Here is a 19,714-nt window from a genome sequence, read left to right as displayed (position 1 = left end):
AGGGTCTCACTCTGTCACTCAGGTTGGAGTGCAGTGTAGTGGCATGATCTTAGCTCACTGCAGTCTTGAAACTCCTAGGCTCAAGCAATCATCCTGCCTCAGCCTCCTGACTAGCTGGGACTATAGGCACATGCCACCATGCCTGGTTAAGTTTTATTTATTTTTTTTTTTTTAGAGACAGGGCCTCACTATGTTGCCCAGGCTGGTCTCAAACTCTAGGGCTCAAAGACAAGAGCCCACTTTGTCCCGCCTTGGCCTCCCTAAGTGCTGGGATTACCGCCATAAGCCACCATGCCTGGCCCTAAATGCTTTCATTTAATTGCTATAGGACTATATGTAGAGCTGTTGTCACCCCCATTTGACAGCTGAGAAAGCCAAGGCTTGTCCACAACAAAATAGAAATGGACAGAGTCAGAAACATGCATCAGCCATCACACTGAGGCCCAAGTGCTTGGCCACTGGGCTATATGCCTTCCAATCAGCTCAGTCACATGCTATACACAAGAAAAAGGGTGTGGGTAGAAGAGGGAATGACTTTTAATCTCCACATTAACTTCATAACCAAACGGGATATTTCTTAGCATAATGGGCTGCTGCCAGTACTGGAGAAAGAAAGGAAACAATAAAATATAGGCCAAATATTTGGCAATTGCATGTTGCCTCTTTGTTCTCATGATACCAATTCATTTCGAATGGGGGATCAGAATAATTGCTTAATTTGGGTGATTAAGGGTGCCAAGTGCTGCCTCTTTTCTTAGCTCTCACTACAATGAAGAACAATCCCACATCTAAGATGCAGTGTTCACAGCCTTCTGTAATTCCCCACCCAATTTCTATCTTTTTTTTTTTTTTTTTTTTTTTTGAGATGGAGTCTCGCCCTGTCGCCCAGGCTGGAGTGCAATGGTGCAATCTCGGCTCACTGCAACTTCCGCCTCCCGGGTTCAAGCAATTCCCCTGCCTCAGCCTCCCGAGTAGCTGCGACTACAGGCACATGCTACCACGCCCGGCTAATTTTTTGTATTTTTAGTAGAGACGGGGTTTCACTATGTTGGTCAGGCTGGTCTCCAACTCCTGATCTTGTCATCTCCCCGCCTTGGCCTCCCAAAGTGTTGGGATTACAGGCATCAGCCACCGCACCCAGCCCAATTTCTACTCTTCATGAACGTCCTCGCGGTTATCTGACATTAATGTGCAATGTATTCACGTGGCTGGGAGGGGAGGATAAGGGAGATACTTTGCTCAGTGTCTCATCAAAGCCTTTTTGTGCACAAGTGTGTCTCCTGCATTTAGGGAAAGCTCTGCTTTTTTAGCCCCTTTCGGAGTCACTTCCACGTTAATTAGTAAGGGTATCATTTTATAAATTACAACTTCATATCAGAGGAAAGCAGAGTTTATCTTAATTCAGTCAGCTGTGTGAAACACAGTACCCTAATTTTAGCCTGCCGGTTCTGCAGATCCCTATGGAGTAAGAGAATGGCAGGTCTTCCAGAGAGAAATCCCAGTGGGTCCCTGACAAGTTTCACTTTTGCCTCCAACAGCATCCCTGGTGGGGCTTGCTGAAGGTATCCCAGGACACTGAGTGGCATCTTTTCCACCATTAGCAATTCAGATTCGAATGCGAATCCTCCAAGCAACACATGAAAGCAGCCCTGGTTAGCTCTGGGGCTTCGAGGGGGGCACAGGCAAGAGGTTTCTTCACAGAGGAGGCTGACAGGGGCCCAGGCTCCGACAGAGCAGAAGTCTTGGAGGATGGTGTTAAAGTTGGCGATAAACACCAGACAATCTCAGTCCAAAAGGGGAAGCCTAACAGTCTTAACTGCAACAGGGCCAAGCAGGTGTGAGGGCAATTAGAGTCTCAATGGCTCCTGTTGGGAGCCCTCTGGAGAAATGGCATGGGGCAGAACAGAGGCAGATGATGTCAACACTGGTTATGGTGCGGCTCCCACTTAAGACCTGCAGGATCACCACAGTAGAAAGGAAGAATGGCTGGGGGTGCAGGGCAGGAGGTGCGCCATGAATCTGAGGAACACTCCTAATACCCCTTCCCTTCTTGCCATTGCCACTCTTGGACTCGCCTATAAACAACTATGTACCCGCTTTATTACCCTGAAATCTACTCAAGCTCAGAGTGGTAGGTGGGAGCTACCTTCCCAATACCCATTATTCCGACACTTTACTTCTTGCACTTAGAGATGGAAACCCAGGCAATAACTACTCAGGAATTCAGGTGATGGGAAAGGACCTGGTAGGGTGCTCTCAGTATTGGCCCCCAGATCCCTCTGACAACCAGAGGCAGATTATTCCTAGAAATTACCAGAGTTAGGTGATCATCAAGACCCATGGTTCAAGACAGCCCCAAAGGCTCCAAGGTCATTGACCTGGGATGAGGCCCAGGCACTGGAACTTGTAGCAGCTCCCTAGGTGATTTGGGTGTCAAGGTTGAGGCCACTGGTGAAGACATTTACAAGGAACACAAAACCGGGCATCCTTACCACCTTCTACCACTGCTGAAGACTGGTGATGGTTTTGGAATTCACATTTCCTTTTTTTTTTTTTTTTTTTGATGGAGTCTCACTCTGTCACCCAGGCTGGAGTACAGTGGTGCGATCTCTGCTCACTGCAACCTCCGCCTCCCAGGTTCAAGCTATTCTCCTGCCTCAGCCTCCCGAGTAGCTGGAACTACAGGCGCCCACCACAATGCCAAGCTAATTTTTTGTATTTTTAGTTGAGACGGGGTTTCACAGTGTTAGCCAGGATGGTCTCAATCTCCTGACCTCGTGATCCACCCACCTCAGCCTCCCAAAGTGCTGGGATCACAAGCGTGAGCCACTGCGCCTGGCCCCACATTTCCTTTTAAGGAAAGAATGTCAGCTTGGTTGTACAACCCTGAATAAGATTTATCCTTTTGGAAAAGTGGCACAGACTTAGAAAGTGAGATCAACCATTGCTGATAGATCTGGAATGGCCAGAAGGTACCAGTCCCTCCCTGGGTACCAGTGATGCCCACCATGTGGGAATGTGGCCTCGGGGGTTTGGGGGCCAATGACCGTGTCTTGAACACTGAACCATTACTGCTGTGCACATGTCCCTGGCACCCACTACACACTGGCTGCCTGAGACACCAGGAGTCCTACTTCCAAGGAGCTAAGACTCCTGGGAGCTGGAGAAAGGAAGCTCCTACTTGTCAGTTAAACAAAAGAATAATCCACAGCCCCCTTTCCAGTGTGTACTTTCGCTGTCATCCAACAGCCCATTACCATGTCACAGCACAGCGCACCCTTCCATAGGTCACTTTGTTTAAAATGACATGGATAATGCACATGTCAGCAAGCTGACAGTCCTGGCCGTCCTTCAGAGATAAAAACCTCAAGGCGAGAGCCTGTTCTTATCTGGGGGACATGCATTGGTCTATCATCCAAGTCAGGCAGAACATGATTTCTCCAGAGAGCACTTTTTTCATTTCCTGATTTTAAGGAAATCAAATAAGCACCATTTGTCTTCATCTGAATATGCTTGACCTGCTCAAATGATGATGTCTCGCATTTTATAACAGGCTACATATGCTGAATTCAAATTAACGACAGTACAGAACAAGAGCCTTTAGATCTCTCTTGGAGGCTGGTAGCAGAGAGGGAGAGAAAAATTCTGGGTTTGTTGGAAAGATCCCACTAAATACTAACCGCAGCATTCTGAATAAAATCCGCAAGCATGTAGGAGGTGAAAGTCAAAGCACAGGGCACAGGACAGATCCAGAAACGGGGGAAGGGAGGCCGAGTCCATCCTTTTGATGCCAAGCAATACAGAAACCATGATATTCAGGTAACTCTTTTCGAAATAACACAAAGCAGCAGTAAAAATGGAAGGAACTTTGGTTGGGGATTGGAACGGCTAGAAAGAAAGACCAAACAGACAAATAATCCCTTTGCTTCAGGCAGCAGAAAGCTCACTTTACCGAGTTGTGATCCAATCTTCTGGAACCTCAGAAACTGAGTTCCTTTTCTTGATCCATGTTGATCTGGATACACAGAGGCTGATGCCCATGAGCCTCGAAACAGAGCATGTACCTGCTGGAAGAACTGTCCTCCTACCTGGCGGTCCTCCCGGATGGGAAGAGGGCAGTTCCCATCTGACCTCCCTTGGCCACCCGTACCCCATGATGAGATTCCTAGACACATACCGTTAACATTTCTATCAAGAAGGCCAATAGGTACAGAAAAGCATATGGGTCAGTAAAATAAATGCAGAAATGACATTATAAACACATACTAGCAAGTTTAACGTTCTCATCATGGATTTTTAAAAATCAGATGGTTATTAAAATAAATAATTTTGTCTTTTAAAATGTTTTTGAGTCTATGAGTCATCTTCCATAAAGTAAAAACTCAGTGTCACATATATGCAATATTAAAGGTCTTGTTTAAATGAAAAAAAGGTAGATCTGACAAATTAAACGTGTCATAGCATAGGAAATGTCACTGTGTGAATAATGCCCATCTTTCCTAAAGAGAAAAGGTCCTGTCAACATGAAGCTGGCATCCTACCCTGCAGCTGTGTGTGGGAGGACTCTGGTGTTCAGTGTGTTATGTGCTGTGCCCACAGTGGGGGAGGGGGGGTCTTACCTTCTCTTCCTGGTCACTGTCACTGTCACACTGAAAATGAAGACAAGAGAATAAGGGTTAGTGCAAGAACTGAGTATGTTTTTGCTTTTGATGCCTCCTCCCCCAACCCCCATACAAAAAAAGTGCAAGATAAGTAAAGGAAATAAAAAATGCTGTCTTCCTGGAAAGAAAGAGTTTCTCCAGTTCAAGTGCTAGTAAACAGCATCTGAAACAAAATGCTATCCAGATGCAAAAAAGTTATTTTGTTGATTTCATCTGATGCCTGTACTCTGTGGCTCTTCCTCAGGTCAGTCCAGCAAGGTGCTCAATCACACAAGTGAGCGCTTCCCTCCTACCATGGCAGGGTAGAGGCGATGCCCCTCTAGGAGTCAGCCACAGGATTAAGGTGAATCAAGATTGTTCAACGAAATTCAGAGCAAAATCAATTTCTTAACGAAGACATTCTATCTTCAGCTAATGTGAATGGCTGTATCTCTACCGGTGCTTTTCTACAGGAAAAGAGGTAAACCTCTGGGCGTTGTAGTCACTCATTTGAACTTTGAAGGAAACAGAACATAATGGCCAAGGCTCACCACTTGTGATGGCTGCCTTTTCCGGTTTAGAGGCCCAGAGAATAGAAGGAACATTCCCTATAAAAAGTATGCCAAAGACAAGAGGTCAGGGTAGTAAATAAAAAATATGGGCAAACAAGTATGCTTTAGGGCCATAGACTCAGACCATATCAAACAGATCCCAAATTCCAACCACTGAGTTTGGTTTGGGATAAGCAGAGAGTGATAATTAATAATTAACCCCAATCTTTGGGATCCTCATGATAAGCAAGGGAAAAAAGAACACAACTTAAAAAAAATGAAGTGTTTTGTTAATTCAATATTCAATGAAAAACTGGGGGATGTGTTTTGTTAGAGTAAAGCTCAGCAGGTAAATGTATCTATTCATTCAGTCAACAGCCCTTGATAAGGAACTGCTAAACTAGACTGAAATTCACCTGAGATACAGGCCTGGCTCTAAAGGAGCCTTCCGTTTAGCAGTAAGACATGAAGCTGGGATACAAACACTAGCAGGGGTGTGGCATGATCAGAGCTGCTTCCATGAGGATGACTTTCTGTGGGAACGTGGACAGAGTGCACAGTGGGGAAAAAACAGGTCACAGGGAGAGTGGTTTGGCAGCCATTCCACTGTCTAACCCAGGGTGGTGCCATGGTTTAGGAAGGTAGAAGCAGATGGCACAGCAATTCTGAAGGTAGAACCAACAGGATTTGATAACACATGGATATGGGAAGCAAGTAACAGGGATGTGTCTAGGATGATGCCAAGGTTTTTTAGTGTGGCCACCTGGACATGGGAGTTGGTATAGCTTTGAACAGAAACAGGAAATAAATTTGCTTGTATGGCAGCCACTGCTGGCTAGATCCCCACAGCCATTCACAACTCCCTTCTCCCTAGTCTGTACCTTCTCCTGACACTTTGAGGTTAAAAATGCCAGGTATTTTCTTTCTCAATTTTTCTTGAAGCTAAAGATGGGAAAAGAGGTAAACCTCTGGGCATTGTAATCGCTTATTTGAAGGCCCATCTTTGGCCAATGAGATTCTGAAATCTGCTGAGGGCTCTAGAAACAATTTTGTCTCCCCAGTAAACAAAGAAAAGAAGGAACCACCTGCCTTTGGCCTTTGAACATGAGTGTATAAGAACGTGATGTCCAGATACGTAGCAGCCATCTTGCAAAAATGAGGCAAAAAGACTCAGTACAAAAACAACAGAGTGGGACCAAGGGAAAAAATGCCTGACAGAATTGGACCACTGAACCCATCTCAGGGCAGCCTGCCTCAGGACTTTTATTCAGAAAACACTAAGTTACCTTATTGTTTAAGCTCCTATTAGAGAGCTTTTAATGGGAAGTAACAGAACACCCATCTAAATGGACTTCTTGCTATTATGAGACAACCTGGGGACTACTTATTCTTTTCAGACTAAGCACTCCGTAGTAAAAGCATTTAGGAACTTATATCACAGTCTTATAGACTGGGGGATTAGAACATTTTCTACTTCTCCCATTGGCTCCTCAGTGCCACAGGGTAGTCAGATATTCAGTGACAGTGATTTAACCAAGTGCGGTGCATCATTTCCAACCCAGCTTCCAACCTCAGATTGTCTACATTTACATTCTTTGACCTGATGAGTGGTTTCTTTATTATAATAAGTCAAATGAGCTGAGAAAGAAATTGGATGAGATAAAGACTTTGAAGGCCTAGAACCGCAGGTGGATGAGGAACAATAGTGTCCTGATTGTGTGATCTCTCCATTGCCTTTAATTAAGCCCTCTGTGAGGTTCCTAAGATCTGGGCACATTTTCAAGAGTGACAACGCTCAATTCAGGAGGGGTGTGGAAGGCAGAAGACTATTTTGCCAGGCAGGCTCACGTTCCCAGATGTTCACAGCGCTCCTTGTGAGGTAATCAATGACAGCTGAAGGCTGTGGCATCGCATTTGCCCACCTCCCCAAGGATCTGGTGTGCAGGGAGGACGAGGAGTGGGGTAGCTGGGAAAGAACCACCACTGTGCCCCCTATCCTAACGGCAGTATGTCCCTGGGAATGGTTATTTCTATCAAAGTGTTAAGCTTCCTGCTTTCCAACGGTCCAGTTCTAATTTCAAGGTCCACTTAATTCTGCATCAAGTAATTACTGATATACCCAGAAGCACCTTGTCTCCAGAGTTAAGCATATGGTGAAGAACTGAGACCTACTGGTATCCATTATGGAAGCAGCACGGATGCCAAGCCGATTAAAAATGCTCAGGCTCCCCACACAACATGCCGGGTGAGTGACAGCTCCTCGACAAGGCCAGTCGTGGAGTCTGCCAAAACAGTCTCTGCTGCACTGGGGTCCACATGGTGTGCTGAGAAAACAGTTCCATTTCTGGTATTAAATTCCCATACTGACCCGAGGACTTTGCCGTGAGCTCAGCAGGAGCGCACCATCCAATTTACAGCTCCACTCTCTGGAGCCTCGAGTGCCAGCCCCTGGCAGAGACGAATGATGGTCAACCCCTCCAGCTCATAAATTATGCAAAGGCAATAAATGCACTCAGCAAACAGCACCTAACGTTTGCCTTGCCTGGCTCCTAACACACTCTGTAAAAAGCCAGAAGCTCGACACATACAAGAGGTCTATTCCACTCATAAAGGGGGTTTGTTGACAACCCCAGACGGAAAGCGAGCCACAGTCCTAAGGAGTCTTTCTGCTTCACTGGCAGCGGTTTATGGGCCTGCTTTATGAAAAAGGGAGGCTGTTTTATAGAGTCAGTGTGGGTAGAATTCATGGTCTCAAATTCACATTTAATACACTGTATAGCTTTCACACCCTAAGTTCAATACACTGTGGATTTTTTTGGCCAAATGATTCTTGGTCTTCAAAGGTTAAAAGAAGAAGTGTCTGCTCCTCAATCCCTAGATACCCACTCTAATTTATAAGAGTTCACATTGAGCCACCTCCTGATGCAGGTTTATGTTCTGCATGAGGCTGGGAAATGGAAAAGGCATGTCAGATGCAGAGACGGCGTCCCAGCGGATTTGACCATTTTAAGCATTTTGACATCGGGGTCCTGCTTTGGTTTATTAGCAAACAGGTTGCACACTAACTACCAGCTTGAGGTGATGAAGTACTCTCCATGACAAGATTTCAGAGCCCGCTGTGAAAAGCTAAAAATATTTCCTCCATTTTAAAAGCAAGAAATGAAAAGAGACAAAAAGAAACAACTAGGCCTTACAGCAATCACAGATAAGAATTCGTGGTCACCCAGCCTTCAGACAAAGACATGACCCAAACCATCACACACAAAAGGAGAGAAAGAGGAGGTGTGCACGCCTGGCCAAAGGCCTCAAATGCACTGTTAGAAAGGGACTAGTTTCTAAACCTGAGTCCTTCCAGCCATCCCAATACTGCAACCGCTCAACTTCCATCTTCACCGTCTCTTCCCCTGGTTTCATGAATTAAAAGTGAACTGCTGGAGGCATAGTCTTCCTTTCCCAGACAAGTCTTACCCCTTAAACAACAAACCAACCCACCCAATCTTTCTCCTTTTGAAAATACAAATTTACGGCCGGGTGACGGGGCTCACGCCTGTAATCCCAGCACTTTGGGAGGCTGAAGGCGGGTGGATCATGAGGTCAGGAGTTTGAGACCAGCCTAACCAACATGGTGAAACGCCATCTCTACTAAAAATACAAAAATTAGCTGGGCGTGGTGGCATGCGCCTGTAATCCCAGATACTCAGGAGGCTGAGTCAGGAGAATCGCTTGAGCCAGGGAGACGGAGTTTGTAGTGAGCTGAGATCACTCCACCCTGGGCAACAGAGCGAGACTCCGTCTCAAAAACAAACAAACGAACAAACAAAAAAAACATATTTACTGGATACATTTTAAAAATTACCCATAAATCTACAATCCTTAGGTAAACACTGTTAATACATTTTTGTAAGTCTTTCCAGTCTTAAGGATATAATCCCACTCGTCTTTTAAACATACATTTTAAGAAATAAAAATGAATTCCTACCATTTTGGAACCTGCTTTGATTTTCACATAACACGTCAAATATTTCAGTTTAATCAGTAAAATTTATCCTGTAACATCACTTTAAAAAATGGCGACACTGCAATCTGCTGTGTGGATTGTAACATAATCTAATTAAAAAATTCCCCAGTGCTGGTTATTTAGATTGTTTCAATTGCACATCCTTTAGAATTTTTCCCTTTGCACCCATTCACCAATATTGCTGTTTGCGACTGTCTTTTCAAGGCCCTTCCTTTTCTGCATATTCTTTAATGTCACTGTCTCCCCAGAGTTGCATCTGGAGTTCTATTGTTTCTATGTGACTTTCAAGGGAGTCCTTAAAGATTCCCTTGGTCCTTTCTACCATGTATATGCTGAAACTCAAAAATCTCTATGCCCACATTTGCCAGCTGTGTAACTTTGGAAAAGTTATTTAAACTCTCTGGGCCTTAGTTTATTTCTCTGTAAAATATGGCTAGAAGAGGAGAATGAGTTAATACATGTAAACAACTTAGTGCATGGTACCAAGTATGTACAGATGATAAATGTTAAGTATTATTAAGCTTCCGTTGGGTATGTGCCCCCTGTTGAAGTGTGGCGAACACTCAGACTCAAGTATCCATCTAAATCTGGACTCAACATCTTTGCTCACCTGAAACTGCCCCTCTCCCACGTTGCCCTTGGTAATAGCATCACCAAGCAATCACTCAACTGCGTAAGTGAAGAGCCTTATCCTTGACCCCATCCTTAAGCGGACTTATCTTCCTCTCTCACCCCACGTTATTGATTCTGCTTTCTAACTCTCCATCCCTGTGGCCATGGCTACTGCGTTAGTTCAGGGTTTTATTTTGTCATTACAAGAGGATAATGACTGCTTTCCAAGGTCTATGCTCTCTTCCTTTTCTAATCCAAGTCCTTATTGACCAGAGTGGATTTCCTAAATTTCTATTTGATGCAGATGCTTCACAAGGCTTATGAAGACCCTTCACATTCTGTTTCGAATCCCCCTCAACTCCCAAATCCCAACCACTCTCTCAACACAATGCTTCTTAAGCTTTCTGTGGTGAAGAGCCATTTGTTTTTGTTTTGCTTTCTTTAATTTCTAATATGTTACGACAATTACTTTTGTAAAATATAATAAAAAGTCAAATTCTTGAAAAATGAAAAAGAAAAACAAATATATATAATACATTTTAAAAAATTATTAGATTTATGAAACACAAAATTATGCTACTGAGTTACTCTAAAAGTTTCCCAATGCTTACTCTTGACTCCCCATACTAATCTCACAGCAGGTTGGTTGCAAACAGCTTGTGGTCCGGCCCTGGTTGGCATCCTCGCATTGTGTGGCACTATCCTAACATACCTTGCTTCAACCACGCCCACTCACGCTCAGTCATGCCACCAGCCATCTGCACTTAACAATTCCCTCTACTGGGAATTCTATTCCTCCAAGTTTCTACCTAAAAGCCTGACATTCACCTTCAAAACACAGTTCCTTTTTTGAATCTTCCAATACTTTTCCAGAAAGACTTAATTGCTTCTATCTCCATCCCTTACAAAACTGTACTGCAGTTGTTTGCCACAACAGTCTTTCCTACCAGAGAATGAGCTCCATGTAGGTAAGGACAGTGCCTTGCTTATCTTTGTACCTCTAGGCCTTGGGACACAATAGATGCTCAATTATACTGACAAGTCAATCTCATTCTTCTTGAGTATTGTTCAAACTGTGGTTGATTCCATGCAGCATAAGCAAAGTATGATTTAAAAGGCAGGTGATTCCAAAGAGAAAGTACAAGAAACACTAATATGACTGCTTAACGCAAAGAGATGTATGTGTGAACATACTGAGGGAGGTTAAAATCGTTAGCAGAGCCTAGAGTTGGGGCCCAGAAGAAAATATCTTCCATTAAAAGGCTCAGAAAAAAGATGTGATTATGACTTTATTATATTTATTCAAAAGCAAATATTTTTCATTTTCATTTGGGAATCTCGGTATCTGTGTTTTAAGACTCTGGTCCAAATTGAAATGAGTCAAGGTCTGTGACATCTCTCTGTCTCATTCAGAATGTAGCAACAAGATGGAATTCTAGGTACCTTGTGATGGAATGCATTCTTAAGCACACAGTGGCAATCATTGAATATATCACATACAATGACATTGAGGAGGGCATTGCTCTCTATTCTGCTCAATGGACCTTGCTGGAACAGTTATTTCGTATCTCAAATCCATTTATCATTGCCACCAAAGATGTCAGGGCTGAATACCACTGCTGAACAAAGTTATTTTATTCTTGTTTCTGCCTAAAGGAAATGAGAGGAAAATGAGGGAGAACCCCAACTTGTAAACTACAATATCTAACATCAAGTATAATTTAACTTTGCCAGTGACAAAACAAATCGATTCTCCTTTGGGGCAGGCGGTTTATCTAAGACCTTAAAGACATCCCTCACCTAAAAGCAATTTCAGAAGAAGCCACCTGCAGAAAACATGACACTTATTTTCTTATTTAAAGAAGTAAGATAGCAGCATGGTGACTAAAAACACGTTCACCATCCCCTGCCCAGCTGCCCAATCCTTTGCTCATGTAAAAATGGGCCGCCATTTTGTGCCACATATGGCAGCTCTGATGTTGTCTGTTTTTCATCAATCCACAAAGCCCTAATTTCACACTGTTTACATTGCTCTCATATTGGTTTTGGACTAAGTGAAATTTAAAGCTACTGGGGCCCTAGAAATTTTTAAATTTTTAAACCTGAAAATGTTCTTACTGAGACCATATTCTTACTGACTGTGAAATAATGTCGTCGACTCTTCCCCTCTATCTTAACAGTAACTACGCCTGATCAAATAAAATAGCTCAGATAAAATGAAAGCCTAATTAAAAGATTCATGTTCCAAACAACAGTTTACAAGAATAAAGCTTTTGGTAATCACTAATGAGCCCATTTGAAAATAATATGAGGTCCACCAATCTTCAATTGTTCAGGAGATACAACAGAGAATCAACTCTCAGAAGCCTCTGGAATTCGGTACTGATAACCTAGCATTCCTGAATGGGGAGTTCTCAGAATCTGACATTTTTGCAAGTTCTCAGTTTGAACTGGCCAGAGCTCAAATAACCAATGTGATCTGAGGGGGCTAAGGGAAGACTTCTTATTCCCCCTCCAGTGTCTCAGATAATAACGCACTCATTCAACCAACAATGTTCAGGTAACTACTATGTGCTAGGTTCATTCTACCACCCATTAGAAGTGCACATATATTGACAGAAATCAGGTTGTCCAAACTTGAAGTTTTAAAGCTCACAAATTAAATTCTAATTTTTTTTCTTTTTGTCACTTTGAAATCCAAGTGTATTTCATAAAACAATCTGTATGTTGTAAATTTCCACAGATCATTAAAGTATTGTTGAGTTATTGGAAGTGGGGTTGGAAGTGAATATTTCACAACTCTTTGGGGAGTTCAGCTTGTTTTCCCCTAAGAAAGGAAGTCACATTTTGCCAAGTATAAATATACATAAACCCCAAAGATGAAATTTACTTAAAACCCAGAGTCCACAAACCTCAGTGGTTGCCAAACTCAGAAAAATAAGTCTCTTGTCCAAAGGTAAAACTGACAGTCTGGGGCCTGGTGATTTGTAAATGATCTCTTTTAAGCTTAAGGAACAGATCCTTTGCTTCTCTGTCATTGATTTACTGATTCTAAGTCATCAATAGCATTAATCCGTACTTGCCTGGGGACCTATTACAAATGACTTTGAAGATGGTGTGAAGCAAGAGTTTATTATGAGACCACAGTGTTACTATCAGGAAGACATCTTTGCCTGTATGCTTTGGCAGAATTCTATTTGTGACCCCTCTGTAATGGGGCAATTTTCCCTTCCCGTATATAGTTTCTTGGTGCTTTGGGTGGGGTCTGAGCCCCCACCCCCAGGTTTGCTTCAACTGATGCTGGGTTCTTTTTGGAGTCCTGTGTAAGCTAATAAAACCCAAATTTGCTGATGAGTAAAAAGGAAAAGTATGTTATGGGTTAAAATAATACAAGAGTCTATTTTTTCCGCTGTGTTGTGATCCATAGAAATCACCCTGAGCCTTTTCCCTTTCTTCTCTGCCTGGGAAGCCAATTGCTTTGATTGCAGTGATATGAGCTAGCTAAAATGACTTGCCCTTGCTTGTGAGGCAAATGGAACATGCTAATAGAACTTATCGCATTACCCGATGCAAAAGTGCCATAGCTCATTACTTTAAGATAAAAGGATATCATTGCAGACGGCAAGCAGAATTGACTTTCTGAGGCCCGACTTGATGATGATTTAATCAACTGCTCTCTTTCACTTCTCATCTCTGTGCCTGTCGGTTTCACAGGTGCCGTTAAATGAGACACTCAGAAAGTGAGCAGAGGGAAAGAAATTGCTGTCATTACTTTTCAAGAAAGGAGGTATGCAAATTTTCGACAGAAAGATTGCGTTCATAATGGGCCTGGTAAAATACAAGGATCATGCTTGACAGGTGAGGGCAAGCCATTTGTATGTCCTTAAAGTGGAGCAACCGTCCTCGTTTAGAAATGTGCTCAGTAAGAGAAACTACAAATGAGAGGCCTGGTGCAGCCAGGGGAGAGGCGGGGCGGAATCACAGAGGGTTGGTTCAAGCTGGTCTATGTTCTAGAAAAGAGAAGGGTGCTTAAGACTCAGGAAGCCAAAGCCAGAGGAACAGATAACAAAGCCTGGTAGCTTTCAGTGTGAACCAAGATGCCAACAGCTCTTGAAAAGACCACATCGTTCTCCTTCATATATAACTATGGAGCCAGACTGCCTGGGTGCAAAGCCTGCCTGTACCGTACACCATCTGTGAAACCTCTAGCAAGGAACTTAACCTCTCTGTGCTTCAGTTTCCTCATCTATTAAATGGGGCTACTGACAGTATGTACCTCATAGTGTTGCTAAGAACATTAATTGAGTTAATAAACATATAATTTGTATAAGTACATATGTAATAAACACAAAAATGTCTAGAACACTGCCTGATACATAGGAAGCAATCAATAGATGTTAGAAACCATCCATCCATCCATCTATTCATCTTCAGTAAGACTGAATATCTTTTTTTAAAAAAGCATACATGAACCAGGTGTTGGAAATCTCCCTGGCTCTAGTCTAGATAGAATAGAATTCTTCACTGATTTCACATACGTCTTGCATAAATTCTTTGCTAATTTAACATATACAAGTCTTGCTCCCCAGGCAGGCAGTGAGCTCCTCAGAAAGTGCAGGCTGGTTGTCCCTGGAATCATCACAGGGTCTAGTGTATTCTTGAGGACCCTCAAAGATGCTCAACAACAATTTGATGATTTATGGATTCCTCCTCCCTCCCTCCTTCCACTCATTCCACATTATCTGATGCTGCCTGTGTGCTGTAGCCCTTTGAGGAATCTCCTCTTGGAGTAGAAAATGTCTGAGTTTAGCTGGGAATCTCAGGTGATCACCATGTGCCCTGTGTATCCTGGGGAAGGAAAGGCACAGCCAGCAGGAAGAGCCAGTCTGGCTTGAATCACCTTCAGGAAGGCAGAATGAATATGAATAGATTACATGATCAGGGTAGCATGAACAGAGGTGTTTTTTCATCCACTTTGTCTTCAATAGGTAATTGCTCTATTTTCTCCAACACTCAAAGTAAAAGCATCTTTCTTAAAGTGCTTGGAATTCCAAGTTCTTTTTCCCCAGGTAATGAAGCTGCTGCAACCATTCTTCCTTCCACCACTAAGGTTGTGAGACACTGAATGTAGCTACGGCTTTCCATGCTAAGTATCACCTACATGATTCAATTCCCAGCCAAAGGGTCAATGTCCATCTCAAGCTAAAGGAGAGATGGGGTGTCCATGATGGCAGGGCAGCCCTGAGCTCTCTATTTTGGAAAAGCCTGGTTGTTGAAGTGCATTTCACATCTTGCAGGATTCCTCCACAGGAACAACGGCAGAGCATGTTTTCCTCTAGAAATGCCAGCTGTTGGCTGGCATTCATCAAAAAAGAATCCTGAGGCCAGGCGCAATGCCTCACGCCTGTAATCCCAGAACTTTGGAAGACTGAGGCGGGATGATCTCTTGAGCCCAGAAGTTCAAGGCCAGCCTGGGCAACATAGCGAGACCCCTGTCCCTGCAAAAAATTTTAAAATTAGCAGGTATGGTCATGCATGCCTGTGGTCCCAGCTACCTGGGAGGCTGATGTGAGAGGATTGCTTGAGCCCAGAAGGTCAAGGCTGCAGTTAGCTCTGATCATGTCATTGTGCTCTAGCCTGGGTGACAGAGAGAGACCCTGTCCAAAACAAACAAACAAAGAAACAAACAAACAAACAAAAAACACCAAGAATCCTGACAACAGCTCTAGAAGAAAGTATTATACTACCACCCTTCCATTTTAGAGATGAGAAGGTAAGTAAGGCTTCCAGTGACAGAGATGGTACTTGAACCCAGTTATGTCCTTCAAAGTTCATGTTCTTAGCCAGTATAACGTACCATCTCATTCTCTCTCTCAGGCTATACAAAGAAACTACTTCAAAATATTTTCCTGATTGATTGCTTGGCAAAATACAGAGGCAAGCTGAAACCAAAAAGAGATTGCAGCGCCTACAAGCAGCCGTGAATGCAGCCATATAGCCGTATTTCTGCTCCACAGAAGACAGCTCTCCCTTAAGAGGGACTGAGCACAGTCCCTGGCTCACAGGAAGTGCTCATTCAGTCTGAGGCTGACGTAGGTTCAAATTCTGACCCCCTCCACTTAATAATCATGCTGTGTTTGGAAAGGAACTTAATTCTTGGAGTCTGCCTTTCTTAACCAGTGAATGGCGATGATACACACCCCACCGGATTTTTGTGAGAATTAAATGAGTTCAGGTATGTGAAAGCAGCCAGAAAGACATACCAATAGTTTCATTTTTCCAGTTATTTCCATGAAAGATATGTTATATCACACACAACAACAGGGTAACTTACTAATTATTTAAATGTTGGGTTGAATTTTTGTACCGTTTTATTGCCAGAGGGGAAGTCACATTCTGCAAGGATTTCTGCTCAGGACGTATTTAAAGACTCAATACTACGCTACACGAAAACAGAAACAACCACCCAGACAAACAAAACCAGAAACCATCATTCCCTCTCAACGAAGTGAGCAACAAGAAGAATCTTCCAGGTAACTAATAGTTTTATTTCACTGATAAAAAACCAAAAAGGAAAGACACCTTAGAGCTGAAATTTTGAAGTGTTTCTTTAGGTTCTTGATGAACATTTTTTTTTGGGATGAAGTAGCTTGGACTTATTCTTCAAATAGTCAGTAACCCGCACACAGGGACTAAAGTAAAATGCATAGGTACAAGATTTGGAGTTTAAATTTGTAAGTTATGCTATGCATAGTGCATATGGGCTTTGACATTATTAAAATGTTCAAAGTTAAGTTGGAAAAATAAATACACAGATAAATAGAATGGATATTAAAAACACTAGGTGATTACTGGTACAAGTAGGAAGCTACATATTTTAAACTTTGTCTAGCGATTCTGACCAGTCAGAATTAGGAGATAGTTTGGATAGCCCTACTCACAGATTATTTATATTCAAGATTGATTTAAGGACTGATTTACCAAAATCAACCAGGAGAGTAATCTTGACAGAGATAAAAATTCCCAGAGGTAACTGCAAAAATGGGGATTTGCTGAGAGAATATAACTAAAGTACCTGGCACTTAGTAGGCACTCAAGGATCCAACAGACCACCACCCTTTCAGGACACATGGAAATGACTGTTCCTTCTTCCATATGGAAGCTTTCCAGGGCTCTGACTTCACTGGCTGTACCTTAACTGTTGGTTTCTAGCACCTCCAACACTGTTGGCTAGTTTCCTTGACAGTATCTCAGAGTTTGCTCATATCTTGCTCCACTTGAAGCTGGTACCTAGAAGGTGCTCAATACATATATGTGAAAGAATTAATAAATTACAGTAGCAAAATACCTGAGGGAAGGTAGCATGGAAAGTGTCTAAGTGAAGAGATAAAGAGAGAGACAGTGGTTGGCAGCATGAACACTAAAAGATCTGAAAGTGTGGTAGGTGTCTGAATGTGTCTATGAAAAAGATGGGTATAATTTTTTTTTCTTGAGACAGAGTCTCACTCTGTTGCCCAGGCTGGAGCACAGTGGCGCGATCTTGGCTCACTGCAACTTCCGCCTCCTGGGTTCAAGCGATTCACCTGCCTCAGCTTCCCATAAGTGGGACTATAGGTATGCGCCACCACGCCTGGCTAATGTTTTGTGTTTTTAGTACAGACAGGGTTTCACCAGGTTGGCCAGGCTGGTCTCAAACGCCTGACCTCAGGTGATCCACCCACCTCAGCCTCCCAAAGTGCTGGGATTACAGGCATGAGCCACTATGCCTGGCTGACATGGATATAATTTTGAGGTGACAGTAAATCCTAAGAAAATAACAGCATGCACTTGAAGAAATCAGATCTTAAGGTTACTCTTTTATGAAAATCAGGAAACTCAAAATAAAAAAACTGTATTTCTTTTCACATTTGATTCACTTCAAGCCAACTAGAGCAACTGGAATTGAGCAGGAAGAGGGACAATGGTGCTCTCATATTGCTAAGACATAATGGCCACATTATCAACTTCTCACCAACCAGATTTCTTTTTTTGTTTTTTTACAAATGCAAGATAGTGAGAAGCTTGGCTAAAGGAATATAAATATGGCTTGAGATAATGAGAATGGTTCAAGAAGATCCAAAGACATCTTAGGCTACCGTCACATAGGATCCTAAAGTGATTCCTTTTTCTTCTTCCCTTTATTGGGTATCCGCCTTCACTTTTGCCCTTTGTAGAATTCCTCATACTCATAACAGATTTTCAATTAAACTGTACCCAACAAAAACAGTCTTTATTTTAGGATGGCTTGAAAACCTAGTCTTCTATATCATAAATAAGGAAGGGTAGGATTACTATAAATTGTCTGCAAGAAAATACAAATTGCCAAGATAAAAACACCCACTGGTTTGCCAGTCTCAAGTTTCCTGTTTTGACATACTATATGCAGTAATTTGGTATCCACAATCTCTTATTAGAAAATGAATGTGCTATTTTTCTGAATGCTGCAATTACAATAATTGAATTTAAAATGGGGATTGAGTTTCTCTATTTGGAGGAAAAGAATAATTGTGTATTTCTGATTAAAATCAAGGGGACTGAAAGAGGTTGTACAAATTCCAGCTTCAGTCTCCCCGAGTGACTCCTCATCAGGGCAGAAAAGCAGTTAGCCAGAGAAAAGACAAATTCAAATGCGGGTGGAGAAATGGACCAGCACTTCAGCAGCAGGCACTGTCTCTGGACTCATTTGCTTTGTCTCCTGGCCTTCAGTCACAACACCCCTGTGACAGAGGCAATCAGAGCTGCATGGCATTGTTACATTTTAAATGGCAGCCATGCTGGAGTTCCCTACTGTGTCAAAAATTAAGAGTTAAAATGCAAGGAAAACAAACATCTCTTTGTGTTGAAAATGCCTGTCCGCTTTTAGACTGCCAACATTTTGGAGTAGTTTTTACTCTGCACTGTAGAATCTCTTTTCTGGGTGGGGGAAATGTAATAGCAGAAGGGTTGGGGGGGATGAGAGAAAAGAATTAATATTTTCTAAATACCTTTTTTTGTTTTACTAAAAAATTATGTTAAAAGGCACCTTTAAGGTTCAGATGTAGGAAAGAAAAAGGAATGAAGAAAGAGGGCTATCCTACCTTCTTATGCCTTTTTCTTTTTTAATTTCCGGTGGCATCTTTCAGTCTTCTAAAACCCCTATTTAGCTAAAGGTGAAGGTGAAATGTAGTCTCACAATTCCCCATGAATGTTTGTCAAAATATAGCTTTCTAAGAAAAGAGAAAATTTTTCTAGCACAGAGTGAGCCATGGATTGTCTCTTTATGGGATACTGTTCACTGTTTTTTTGTGGCTTTATTGAGATATAACTGACATTGGTAAAAGGCACGTATTTGAAATGCACAATTTGATAGCTTTTCATATATGTGTACACACCTGTGAAGCCATCACCACGATCAAGACAGTGAACCTGTCCATCCCTCCCCAAAGCTTCTATCCCTCTCTCGGGTTCCTTACCATATCACTGATGTGCCTTCTGTCACTACAGATTAGTAGGTATTTTTTAAAATTTTACATAAATGGAACCATACAGTATGTACTCTTTTTGTCTGATTTCTATCAGTCACTGCTTACTATTTTGACAACTAATTAAAAAGGAGCCTCCTAGCTCCAAGGCAAAAGGCAACCTTCAGAGGCTGCCTCGGCCAGAGTTTATTGTCATCCCCCAGGAACAGAACCGATTACTTGGTCTTACTTTATTCTTAGGCTTTATTATGTACTTCAGTAATCAATAAGCACTTCTATGGCAGAGGGTTTATTTTACCCTATAAATCTAAGGAGAGAATGATATTAAGACATCAGTATGGATGGCCTCTGCTGCTCTGTAACACTATGAGGAGAACACAAGCAACAGATTTA

The 19,714-nt window shown here is 42.5% G+C and overlaps 1 protein-coding gene across 22 annotated transcripts in view; it reads right to left on the bottom strand.

Annotated features, from left to right (window-relative positions):
* AUTS2 (activator of transcription and developmental regulator AUTS2) overlaps positions 1-19,714 on the bottom strand; it is a 1,182,725-nt gene that overhangs the window by 355,392 nt on the left and 807,619 nt on the right. For all 22 annotated transcript variants that reach the window (XM_519135.8, XM_003318491.6, XM_054655677.2 and 19 more), the window contains one exon: positions 4,620-4,649. In XM_519135.8, coding sequence (XP_519135.4) covers positions 4,620-4,649 — 30 coding nt within the window. The remainder of the gene's footprint in view (positions 1-4,619; positions 4,650-19,714) is intronic.

The sequence above is a fragment of the Pan troglodytes genome, chromosome 6 (assembly GCF_028858775.2).
Source record: "Pan troglodytes isolate AG18354 chromosome 6, NHGRI_mPanTro3-v2.0_pri, whole genome shotgun sequence".
Taxonomy (NCBI): Eukaryota; Metazoa; Chordata; class Mammalia; order Primates; family Hominidae; genus Pan; species Pan troglodytes.
Note: the sequence above shows the minus strand (reverse complement) of the source record. Positions and strands in the feature narration are given on the sequence as shown.